Consider the following 13,100-nt stretch of genomic DNA (forward strand, 5'->3'; position numbering starts at 1 on the left):
CCATTCTTTAAGAGTGTGTTCATTTTATGGGGGTCATAAGTTTATGTTTAAAACCATAATGGGGTGTCTTTGGAGCTCTGAGCACAGTGGTCAGAGGCCAGTGTTATGCTGGGTCTAGTTTTGGATTTACATGGCCTTTAGGGTAAGCAGTTAAGCTGGTGATATTTTGTGGTGACAGGCTTTTGAGGGCAGATATTGCCACCTACTATCAATTCTTGCATGATTAGTAGGGAATTACAGTAACTTGCTTTGGAATTACTTCAGAGACATTTAAATGCTCTCAAGGTCAAGGTTAGTTCACTTTGCTCCACCACAAGACTTCCTTGGAACTCAAGCTCACATCTTTGCTTTTGGGTCTGAAATAGACTTAAAAAAAAAAAAAAGAACAAGCCATAGGATTCTTTTTAAAAAATATTTATTTGGTTGCACTGGGTCTTAGTTGCGGCAGGCGGGCTCCTTAGTTGCAGCATGCGAACTCTTAGTTGCGGCATGCATGTGGGATATAGTTCCCTGACCAGGGATCGAACCCAGTTCCCCTGCATTGGGAGCGTGGAGTCTTATCCACTGCACCACCAGGGAAGTCCCTGGTGGGACAGCAAATCCCTATTCACTTCCTGCCCAGGTTCAAACATGGATTATCCTCCTTTTTCTGTATTAGTTTGACACAGACCCGAGGCATCATGTCATCTGTGAGGTGTTGTCACTTTTAGGTAGAAAGGGCGTTGTGAGTCTGCTCACTAATTCACTGGGGTCTAGATCTAGACACTGAAAATGGACAGGCACTGAGGGTAGTTTAGGGCTCGGTGGTAGGGCTCCTGCTCAGGTGACTTATTTTGGATTTCTGCAGCTCTTAGTAAGATCTGATGAATGTCTCCTCTGAAGTGTAACACAGACTTTGTGGGTTGTCTCAAAATGATTAATTAGCACTTTAACCGTCTTCCAAAAAGGTATTGAGATAACTTTAAAATATATATACATGTAATGAGATTTAAAAAGAGAGGAAGAAGTCAATGTAAAGGGTGAATGGGGGTCATCTTGTAATATGACGTCACTGACAGAATATAAGACAAGGATGATGCAAGGCCTGATACAGTGATCAGAGTTGTGCTGTGAATTTTCTAGTGGCCAAAGTCAAAAGGAAACACAGTTTTATATTATCTTTCAGATTTATTTCTATCACTGAAGACAAATTTTCACCATGGGATCTTCTGTAAGAAGCCTTTGGGGCTGCAGGTGGAGGTGGTGGAGTGACTTGGGTTCTGAGCAGGTGGCTGGGCAGCTCAGAGCAACTCTTTGACTTGTTTTTGGGGCTTGCAGATGTTATAACCAGCACTGCTATAATTTAGTGAAATCCTATTATGTATCAGGCATTGTGCCAGGTAATTTTGTTTCATTTAATCTTCAACACAGTTCTGCTCCATAGATATTCCTTTTCTCTCTTTTCAGGTGAGGAAATTGAAATTTAGAGAAATAACTTGCTGAAGTTGGTCAGCTGTCTGTACTCAGATTGTGAAAACTATTTGACGTCTAGATAAGTGGATTATTGATTTATGTTTTATGGATGTATGTGTTTGAATATGTAGTTACTTTTCTTGGAAAAATAAAGAAGCCCCTGGTGTGTCTTTAGCTCAGTGTGTGACTGGAAATGTGATCACTTGGAAGAGAACAGGTTTATGGGCTGTGTGGTTCGTGATGAACCCTTTTATCCATGCTACGTGCGTATGATTGTCGTGCTGTTATTTCCCTTGCCCATTACCAATTATGGGTTTCATTCTTTTCATTTTAATACAGAGAGAAAAGGAGCAGCAGGAAGGGGAAACTAGTTTGATCAGGAGCACAGTGAAGAATGAAGCCAGTGAAAGAAGAGCTATGATAACTCCTGCCCTCCGAGAAGCCCTTACTAAACAAGGTGAAAGTCCTCAAGAACTGTTATAATTCTACACTCTTAAGCATTCTAAAAGAGGAAACATAAAATAGGGATTGCCAAGAGGAACAAAGATAAAGAAGTCCCGCTATAGTTGGCTCAGCTGCTGTGTGGTCGTGGCAGCTGTAACTGTTTAAGGAGTCACGGTCTTGTTTCTGTGGATCACTTGTGTGTTGGCTGCCTGGACCAGCAAGGGTTCTTCTTTGCTTGGTTTATCGGGATGGTTCTTTACCATCAGTGAGGCTCAGGTATGCAGATGGAAGGTGCAATCACTGACTTCTTTACACGTCACTGTTTATTAAGGGGAAATTATTAAACCTCATATGATATTAGGCTGGGTTAATTAGAAGTGTTTTATGTAGAAGTATATCTGGATTTCTGTGGTCCTACCTTATGAAGAAGGCTGCAATTGAATGAACGAATGATATTGGTTTCCTGTAGAAGAAAGAGTAATAAACTGGGGGTGAGTAGACCGACTTCCTTCCCTCCCTCCCTCTTTCTATAATTATTGAGATCCTTTTATGTGACAGTTCCAGCAATGCAGAGGAACTTAAGATACTTGAAATATTTCCTTCAAGGAGCTCTCAACTTATTAGAGGAGACAGACAAAAATATACAGATTTTTTTACATAGAAATATATATGCCTTTTAATTAGAGTAGAATAAAGTGATTTTTTTTACATCAAATCATATTTAATACTTCTGATTATTGTTCAGTTTGTCAGTATTGATGCAGAATTAAAAGTCTCATTCATATGGGAATAAAGTGATTTTTATAAGAGGCTTAAATCTGTCATCTTGCTGTTTGTTTTCTACTTGTCTCATGTGTTCTTTGATTTCCTTTCTCTTGTTTTACTGCCTTCTTTTAGATTGTTTTTTAAATTATATGATTCTGTTTTACATCCTTTGTTAGCTTATTAGCTATAGCACTGTTTTGTTCCTTAGTGGTTGCTTGAGGTTTTATACTATACTGTATCACAGTATATCATCATGTGGTGTTATACCACTTCATGTAAAGTGGAAGAACCTTCAACACTTCTGTTTTTGCCCTCCTCAACCTCTATGCAAGTGTTTTCATACATTTTACTTTTACACATGTTTTAAGCCCTGTACTACATTGCTATTCTTTTGGTTTAAACAATTATCTATTACAGATTTAAATAATTAGGAAAAAATTTTATATATTGACTCATGTAGTTACTACTTTTGGTACTTTTCATTCCTCTGTGAAGATCCGTGTTGTCTGATGGCCTTTTCCTTCTGCCTGAAGGACTCCTTTTTGCATTTCTTGTAGTGTGGGTTTGTTGGTGATGAATTATTTCAGCTTTTGTATATCTGAAAAAGGCTTTCTTTTGCCTTCATTTTTGAAGGATTTTTTTTGTTATTTAATTTAATTTTATTTTTGAAGGATATTTTTTGATGTGTCTAGAATTGGCAGCTTTTTTCTTTTTTGCACTTTAAGGGTGTTATTCCACTGTCTGCTGGATCACAGTGCTTCTCATGAGGGCTCTGCAGTCATCTTTTGTTCATTCCTTTCAAATGTAATGTTTTTTACCCCCTGATTTTCTTCTAACAACTGATTTAGAATGATTTTAATTATAATATGTCTCAGTGTAATTTTCTTCATGCTTCTTTACTTGGGATTTGTTGAGCTTCTTGGTTCTGTGGATGTATAGTTTTAATCAAATTTGGACAAATTTTGGACATTATTTCTTCAAATATTTTTCTGCCACCCCCTCTCTTTCTTCTTTTTGGGGACTCCAATTACATGTATAATAGGCCACTTGAATTTGACCCATAGCTCACAGATGTGCTTTTTATATTTTAAAATTATTTTTTCTGTCCTGCTTTACCTGACTGGATAGTTTCTATTGCTGTCTTCAAGTTTAATTCAGTAATCTTTTCGTCTCTAAGTTGAATCTTCTAGTAATTCTATCCAGCATCTTTTTCCAGCTTAGATGTAGCTTTCATCTCTAGAAGTTCAGTTTAGGTCTTTTTCTATCTTCCATGTCTCTACTTAACTTTCAGAGCTTATGGAATACAATTATAACTGTTTTAATGTCCTTATCTGCTAACATCTGTGTCATTTTTGGGTCAGTTTTGGTTGCTGGATTATTCTCTCCATTATTGGTCATGTTTTCCTATCTTTTTGCATGCTTGGTAATCTTTGATTGGATGCCAGATCTAATTTTATATTTTTGGGTACTGGTTATTTTTGAGTTCCTATAAACATTCTTGAGCTTTGTTCTGGGATGAAGATAAATTACTTGGAAACAGCTTGAGCCTTTTCATCTTGCTTTTATGATTTGTTGGGTGAGACCAGAGCTGGCTCACTATACAGCTAATTTTTTCCCCCACCATTGAGGCAAAACACTTCTGTGTACTCTGCCCAATGCCTTGGAATCTTGAGGTTTTCTTTCTGACTGGTAGGAACAGGCACAGTTCCCAGCTGGCTGTGAGTACCAGGCATGTCTTTAATCTTTTCAGATGGTTCTTTCTCATTTTTGGGTAGTTTTTCTCTCACATATGCACTAAGCAGTACTCAAGCAAGTACTTACAGGAATCCTCTGCAGACCCTTGAGTTCAATCTCTGTGTAGCTTTTGTCTCTCCAGTACTCAATCTTGCAAACTTTAGCCACAGGGGCTCCCCTCTCTACTTCCGTGTCCTCAACTTGGGGAGAATACTGAGCTCTGCTTGTGTCGTCTCTCCCTGCTGCACAGCCTGGCAACTTTCAAGGCAATAAGCTTGGGTAATGGTAGGGCTCAACCTTGTTTGTTTCCCATCTCTCTTGGATCATCTTCCTTTTTTGCCTGATGTTTTGTGTCCTGAAAACTGTTGTTTCATGTATTTTGTCCAGTTTTTGGTATTTCAGGTGGGAGAGTAAGTCCTCTGTTACTGCATCTTGGTTACAAGCAGAATCCTGCACTGCAGTTTTAGTAACTGCGTAGTGTGTATTGTGGTCAGCTACAGGTCTCTCCATCTTATACTGTGCAGTCTTTTCATACCTACCTAAATGCAGAATTTTGTAGAATCCTATGTATCTTGGGAGAGAAAGATATAAAGACCTAATATAATAGAGTGTGATTTCTATGATAGTGGTATGAGCAACATATAATGTAGGAGTCCAAAAGAACTAGAATTTTCTCTGGAGATCTTTTAAATGCTTATTCTGTATCTGAGATTAGCTGATCAGTTGGACTCGGTTCCATCTTCAAGTAGATAAGCAGTGCTTTATTTATATGCGAAATGTTTACATAAATGTGGAAGAGGATAGAAGACAAAGCCCTGTAATGTTGCCACTAGAGACTTGTAATCCAAATTGACTTTGTTCCATTAATCATCACCCTATGAATATGGATGTTTAACCAGGCACTGATCCACTTATGCCATCATCCAGACTGTATTTCTCCATTTACCTCGTTTATCTGCAAGTCAAGAGTCTTTTTGTGCAAGAGACTCATGATAATTGTGGCTTATTACTTGAAGCCTCATGAGAGACTTTATTAAATGTTTTCTGAAATCAGAATTTTCTACTTGTTTGCTCTACTAGTTTGTTAAAATAAGGAAATGTGATTGCTTTGGCGTGGCTTTTCCATGCTTTTCGTGTCTTACGTGGCTCAAAATATTTAAATAGGTTGTGGAGCGGTGCTAAGACTTCATGTCAGTTTCCTAGAATTTGATTTTCCCACTTTTGGGGGCAATATTTATTTTAATCTCCTGTTGCCCATCTGATTCTTTATTTATTTTTGAAGATTATTGATGACAGTTCCCCAGTCGTTCATTGTACTGAAATATACTGTTAGTTGTTTTTGCTGTATGGTCCAGTGCATGGTTCATTTTCATAAGTGTTCCTTGGGTCTTTGAAAAACATGTGCACCCTATAGTTGTTGAGTGCAGTGCTCTCTATGTGTCCTTGATCGAGTTTACTGTGTTGCTTCAGATCTTAGGGCTCTGTTGAGTTTTGATCTATGAGATCTGTTATATACTGAGAGATCTTAAATTATCTCCCTGTGATTTTGGATAAGCTTATTGTTTCTTTATGTATTTTGAGTCTGTGTTATTAGATGCATACATGTTTTAAATTGTATTATCATCCTGGTGAATTAAACCTTAGGGGCATTGGATTGTTGTCTATCATTATTTAAACAAATAAAAATGACTTGGCTACAGTTTTATAATCACTTTTTGATATGAGGTTTTGAATCAGTTCAACTTTGTGTTCCCTGTTTTTTCATTCAGGTTATCAGTTGATTGGGAGCCACTCTGGGGTGAAGCTTTGCAGGTGGACAAAGGTATTTGTTTTTATTCAAATATTATTTCTGTTTTATGCAACTTTTATATGGCTATTATATGCAATGAATTTTACCATTTTAAAGGTATAATTTACATTTAATAAAATGCAATGATTTTGAATGAATTAGTCAAATGAGTTTAGATTTTTTTTTTTTTTTTTAAACCTTTTGGCCATGACGCATGGCATGTGGGATCTTAGTTCCCCGACCAGGGATCAAACCCGTGGCCCTTGCATTGGAAGCATGGAGTCTTAACCACTGGACCGCCAGGGAAGTCCAAGTTCAGCATATTTTGATGGATGTAAAAACCCTTATCCACCACCTGAATTAAGCTATAGACTACTTTCCTCACCCTGATAAATTCACTTATGCCCATTTCTGGTCAATACCCCCTCCTCCACAGCCAGGCAACAGTTGTTCTCATTGCTATCATTGTAGTTTACTTTTGCCTGTTGTAGAATTTCACATGAATAGGATCATATAATGTGTAGCTTTTTGCAAGTCGCTTCTTAAACTCAACATAAGGTTTCAGAGATTTATCCACATGTAATGTGTATCAGTAGTTCATCCCTTTTTATTGGTGAGTACTATTCAGTAGTATGAACATACCACAGTTTTTAATCTGTTAATAGTTATTTGAGTTGTTCTCAGTTTTTGGCTATTATGAATAAAATGGCTATGAATGTGTTTGTACAATGGTTTTTTTGGTGAACATATGTTTCGATTTCATTTGAGTACATACCTAGGAGTGGAATTGTTAAGTTGTAGGGCAGGTATATATTTAACTTTATAAGAAACTCCCAGTCTGTTTTCAGTGTGGTCATACTATTTTATACTTGCATCAGCAATTTATGAAAGTTGCTACATATTCTCATCATCATGTGGGATTACACATCTTTTTCCTGATGAGTGTGAAGTGGTACCATTTTGGTTTTAATTTACATTTTGCTGATGACTATTGATGATGAGGAGCACCTTTTCATGTGCATATTGGCCTTTCATAGTTGTGAAGTGTCTGTTCAAATATTTTACCCAAGTTGAGTTGTCTTGACTTTGTATTATTGACTTGTAGGAGTTCTCTGTATATTGTGGATATGAGTGTTTTGCCTGATGTGCAGTATGATTATTTTCTCCTAGTCTGTGGCTTCCTTTTTCATTTTCCTAATGGTATCTTTTGAAGGTTTTTTAAAAAATGAATTAATTAACTAACTTATTTATTTTTGGCTGTGTTGGGTCTTCATTGCTGCATGCGGGCTTTCTCTAGTGGCAGTGAGCAGGGGCTACTCTTCATTGCGGTGCACAGGCTTCTCATTGCGGTGGTCTCTCTTGTTGCGGAGCATGGGCTCTAGGCATGTGGGCTTTAGTAGTTGTGGCATGCGGGCTCAGTAGTTGTGGCTCATAGGCTCTGGAGTGCAGGCTCAGTAGTTGTGGCACATGGGCTTAGTTGCTCCGCGGCATGTGGGATCTTCTTGGACCAGTGCTTAAACCCATGTGCCCTGCATTGGCAGGTGGATTCTTAACCACTGTGCCACTAGGGAAGTCCTTCTTTTGAAGTTTTTAATTTGAATAAAGTCCAATTTATCATTTTATTTTTTATGGTTAGTACTTTTTGTATTTTAAGAAATCTTTGTCAGCTTTAAGGTCACAAGGATAGTCTGTGTTTTCTTCTGGAAGCTTCATATGTAGTTTTAACTTTTATGTTTGGGTCTGTGAATTAATTTTTATGAATGGTATAGAATTCGCCTGTGAAGCCATCTGGTCCTGGGCTTTTGTTTGTTGGAAGATTTTTTATCACAGTTTCAATTTCAGTGCTTGTGATTGGTCTGTTCATATTTTCTATTTCTTCCTGATTCAGTCTTGGCAGGTTGTGCATTCTAAGAATTTGTCCATTTCTTCCAGGTTGTCCATTTTATTGGCATAGAGTTGCCTGTAGTAATCTCTCATGATCTTTTGTATTTCTGCAGTGTCAGTTGTTACTTCTCCTTTTTCATTCCTAATTCTATTGATTTGAGTCTTCTCCCTTTTTTTCTTCATGAGTCTGGCTAATGGTTTATCAATTTTGTTGATCTTCTCAAAGAACCAGCTTTTAGTTTTATTGATCTTTGCTATCGTTTCCTTCATTTCTTTTTCATTTATTTCTGATCTGATTTTTATGATTTCTTTCCTTCTGCTAACTTTGGGATGTTTTTGTTCTTCTTTCTCTAATTGCTTTAGGTGCAAGGTTAGGTTGTTTATTCGAGATGTTTCCTGTTTCTTAAGGTGGGATTGTATTGCTATAAACTTCCCTCTTAGAACTGCTTTTGCTGCATCCCATAGGTTTTGGGTCGTCGTGTCTCCATTGTCATTTGTTTCTAGGTATTTTTTAATTTCCTCTTTGATTTCTTCAGTGATCACTTCGTTATTAAGTAGTGTATTGTTTAGCCTCCATATGTTTGTATTTTTTACAGCTCTTTTCCTGTAATTGATATCTAGTCTCATAGCATTGTGGTCGGAAAAGATACTTGATACAATTTCAATTTTCTTAAATTTACCAAGGCTTGATTTGTGACCCAAGATATGATCTATCCTGGAGAATGTTCCATGAGCACTTGAGAAAAATGTGTATTCTGTTGTTTTTGGATGGAATGTCCTATAAATATCAACTAAGTCCATCTTGTTTATTATATCATTTAAAGCTTGTGTTTCCTTATTTATTTTCATTTTGGATGATCTGTCCATTGGTGAAAGTGGGGTGTTGAAGTCCCCTACTATGATTGTGTTACTGTCGATTTCTCCTTTTATGGCTGTTAGTATTTGCCTTATGTATTGAGGTGCTCCTATGTTGGGTGCATAAATATTTACAATTGTTATATCTTCTTCTTGGATCGATCCCTTGATCATTATGTAGTGTCCTTCTTTGTCTCTTCTAGTAGTCTTTATTTTAAAGTCTATTTTGTCTGATATGAGAATTGCTACTCCAGCTTTCTTTTGGTTTCCATTTGCATGGAATATCTTTTTCCATCCCCTTACTTTCAGTCTGTGTCTCTAGGTCTGAAGTGGGTCTCTTGTAGACAGCATATATATGGGTCTTGTTTTTGTATCCATTCAGCCACTCTGTGTCTTTTGGTGGGAGCATTTAGTCCATTTACATTTAAGGTAATTATCGATATGTATGTTCCTATTCCCATTTTCTTAATTGTTTTGCGTTCGTTATTGTAGGTCTTTTCCTTCTGTTGTGTTTCTTGCCTAGAGAAGTTCCTTTAGCATTTGTTGTAAAGCTGGTTTGGTGGTGCTGAACTCTCTCAGCTTTTGGTTGTCTGTAAACGTTTTAATTTCTCCATCAAATCTGAATGAGATCCTTGCTGGGTAGAGTAATCTTGGTTGCAGGTTTTTCTCCTTCATCACTTTAATTATGTCCTGCCACTCCCTTCTGGCTTGTAGAGTTTCTGCTGAGAGATCAGCTGTTATCCTGATGGGGATTCCCTTGTGTGTTATTTGTTGTTTTTGCCTTGCTGCTTTTAATATGATTTCTTTGTGTTTAATTTTTGACAGTTTGATTAATATGTGTCTTGGCGTATTTCTCCTTGGATTTATTCTGTATGGGACTCTCTGTGCCTCCTGGACTTGATTAACTATTTCCTTTCCCATATTAGGGAAGTTTTCAACTATAATCTCTTCAAATATTTTCTCAGTCCCTTTCTTTTTCTCTTCTTCTTCTGGAACCCCTATAATTCGAATGTTGGTGCGTTTAATGTTGTCCCAGAGGTCTCTGAGACTGTCCTCTGTTCTTTTCATTCTTTTTTCTTTATTTTGCTCTGCAGCAGTTATTTCCACTATTTTATCTTCCACCTCACTTATCCGTTCTTCTGCCTCAGTTATTCTGCTGTTGATCCCATCTAGAGTATTTTTTATTTCATTTATTGTGTTTTTAATCGATGCTTGATTCATCTTTAGTTCTTCTAGGTCCTTGTTAACTGTTTCTTGCATTTTGTCTATTCTATTTCCAAGATTTTGGATCTGGGAAAGAGAATCTTGGATCATCTTTACCATCATTATTCTGAATTCTTTTTCAGGTAGACTGCCTATTACCTCTTCATTTGTTAGGTCTGGTGGGTTTTTATCTTGCTCCTTCTCCTGCTGTGTGTTTTTCTGTCTTCTCATTTTGCTTATGTTACTGTGTTTGGGGTCTCCTTTTTGCAGGCTGCAGGTTCGTAGTTCCCGTTGTTTTTGGTGTCTGTCCGCAGTGGCTAAGGTTGGTTTAGTGGGTTGTGTAGGCTTTCTGGTGGAGGGGACTAGTGCCTGTGTTCTGGTGGATGAGGCTGGATCTTGTCTTTCTGGTGGGCAGGTCCACGTCTGGTGGTGTGTTTTGGGGTGTCTGCGGACTTTTTATGATTTTAGGCCACCTGTCTGCTAATGGGTGGCGTTGTGTTCCTGTCTTGCTAGTTGTTTGGCATAGGGTGTCCAGCACTGTAGCTTGCTGGTCGTTGAGTGAAGCTGGGTGCTGGTGTTGAGATGGAGATCTCTGGAAGATTTTCGCCGTTTGATATTATGTGGAGCTGGGAGGTCTCTTGTGGACCAGTGTCCTAAAGTTGGCTCTCCCACCTCAGAGGCACAGCACTGACTCCTGGCTCCTCAATTTGGGATGATTTGTTGTCTATTCATGTATTCCACAGATGCAGGGTACATCAAGTTGATTGTGGAGCTTTAATCCGCTGCTTCTGAGGCTGCTGGGAGAGGTTTCCCTTTCTCTTCTTTGTTCTCACAGCTCCTGGGTCTCAGCTTTGGATTTGGCCCCGCCTCTGCGTGTAGGTCGCCGGAGGGCGTCTGTTCTTCGCTCAGACAGGACAGGGTTAAAGGAGCAGCCTCTTCGGGGACTCTGGCTCACTCAGGCCGGGCGGGAGGGAGGGGCACGGAGTGCGGGGCGAGCCTGCAGCGGCAGAGGTCGGCGTGACGTTGCACCAGCCCTAGGCGCGCCGTGCGTTCTCCCAGGGAAGCCGCCCCTGGATCCTGGGACCCTGGCAGTGGCGGACTGCACAGGCTCCCGGAAGGGCGGTGTGGACAGTGACCTGCGCTCGCACACAGGCTTCTTGGCGGCGGCAGCAGCAGCCCCAGCGTCCCACGCCCGTCTCTGGGCTCCGCGCTTTCAGCCGCGACTCGCGCCCGTCTGTGGAGCCCCTTTAAGCAGAGCTCTTAATCCCCTCTCCTCGCGCACCAGGAAACCAAGAGGGAAGAAAAAGTCTCTTGCCTCTTCGGCAGCTCCAGAGGTTTCCCGGACTCCCTCCCGGCTAGCTGTGGCACATTAGCCCCCTTCAGGCTGAGTTCTCGCCGCCGGCCCCAGTCCTCTCCCTGCGCTCTGACCGAAGCCCGAGCCTCAGCTTCCAGCGCCGCCCGCCCCGGCGGGCGAGCAGACAAGCCTCTCGGGCTGGTGAGTGCCGCTCGGCACCGCTCCTCTGTGCGGGAATCTCTCCGCTTTGCCCTACCCAGGTATGTGGGGGAGTTTCTTGCCTTTTGGGAGGTCTGGGGTCTTCTGCCAGCGTTCAGTAGGTGTTCTGTAGGAGTTGTTCCACGTGTAGCTGTATTTCTGGTGTATCTGTGGGGAGGAAGGTGATCTCCGCGTCTTACTCTTCCGCCATCTTACCCGGAAGTCCTGGACTGCTCTTATTCTGTTGCATTGATGTGTTTGTCTATCCTGAAGCCAGTACCACATTGTCTTGATTACTCTGGCTTTGTAATAAGTCTCAAATCATGCAGTATAAGTTCTCTGTCTTGTTTTTTTAATTTTCAAGATTGTTTCCCCTCTTCTGGGCCTTTTGCATTTCCATATACATTTTAGGATCAGCCTGTGAATTTCTGTTGTTTGTATTTGTGCTGTTTTCTTAGATTCTATATTTGTCTATTTGTCATCTCTTCACCACAGGGTCAATTACATCAACTATAATTTCTTATTTTCTGCATTCTTGATGCTCTGCAGTCTTATAGAGACTGCCCCTCCCCGGGGCTAATTCCTAAAGATTAATAGCAGCTTGCCTTGAGCATGCCTTTCATATGTAATTCTGAATCTGTAGCTTTCAGCTACCTCCTTATCTAACTCTCTCACATACCAAGCCAATATTTTCCCTGTCCTAAATCATCCTAGGCCCAGCTACCAGAAAACTGGAGACAGCCTTGTAGCTCAAAGCCCAATGGAATAATTCATACTAGCCAATCCTGCATTGTTTACTTTGCTCTGCCTTTCCTTTCCTGAGGAAACTCCAGTAAAAGCTCTGGCCCAGGCTTCCCCCTCACTCCTCTGTCTCCTGAGCAAACGCTGTGTGGTGTGGTGTGCGCCCTTCTCGTGGGATATGTAAGTAATATATTCCTTCAGTAGCATTGGCCTATGTTGGCACTCAGTCACCTCCATAAATTAAAATCCTATGGGCACAAATAAGATAGCATTAAAAATTATTTTATTTTATTTTTTAATGAAAATACAGTGACAATATTATGTTAGTTTCAGATATATGACATAAGTTGACATTTGCATACGTTATGAAATGATCACCACGATAAGTCTAGTAACCATCTGTCCCCATACAAAGTTATTACAATATTGTTGACCATATTCCTTCTGTTGTATATTATATTCCTGTGATGTATTGATTATATAACTGGAGGTTTGAACCTCTTAATTCCCTTCACCTGGTTTGTCCATCCTCTCTCCTCTCCCTTCTGGCAATGACCCATTCTCTGTATGTGAGTCTGTTTTCATTTTGTTTTGTTTTATAGATTCCACATATGAGTGAGATCATGTGATATTTGTCTTTCTCTCTCTGACTTATTTTACTTACCATAGTACCCTCAAGGTCCATCCATGTTGTTGCAGATGTCAAGATTTCATTCTTTTTTATGATTGAGTAATATTCTA

At 39.7% G+C, this 13,100-nt stretch overlaps 1 protein-coding gene across 1 annotated transcript in view; it reads left to right on the plus strand.

Annotated features, from left to right (window-relative positions):
* The window catches only part of LOC307063466 (S-adenosyl-L-methionine-dependent tRNA 4-demethylwyosine synthase TYW1), a gene marked incomplete at both ends in the record, with an annotated part of 146,220 nt that overhangs the window by 25,988 nt on the left and 107,132 nt on the right, over positions 1–13,100 (plus strand). The window contains 2 exons of the mRNA XM_079719631.1: positions 1,792–1,909; positions 6,165–6,217. Of these exons, the coding sequence (XP_079575757.1) occupies positions 1,792–1,909; positions 6,165–6,217 (171 nt within the window). The remainder of the gene's footprint in view (positions 1–1,791; positions 1,910–6,164; positions 6,218–13,100) is intronic.

The sequence above is a fragment of the Hyperoodon ampullatus genome, assembly GCF_949752795.1.
Source record: "Hyperoodon ampullatus genome assembly, chromosome: 14".
NCBI lineage: Eukaryota > Metazoa > Chordata > Mammalia > Artiodactyla > Ziphiidae > Hyperoodon > Hyperoodon ampullatus.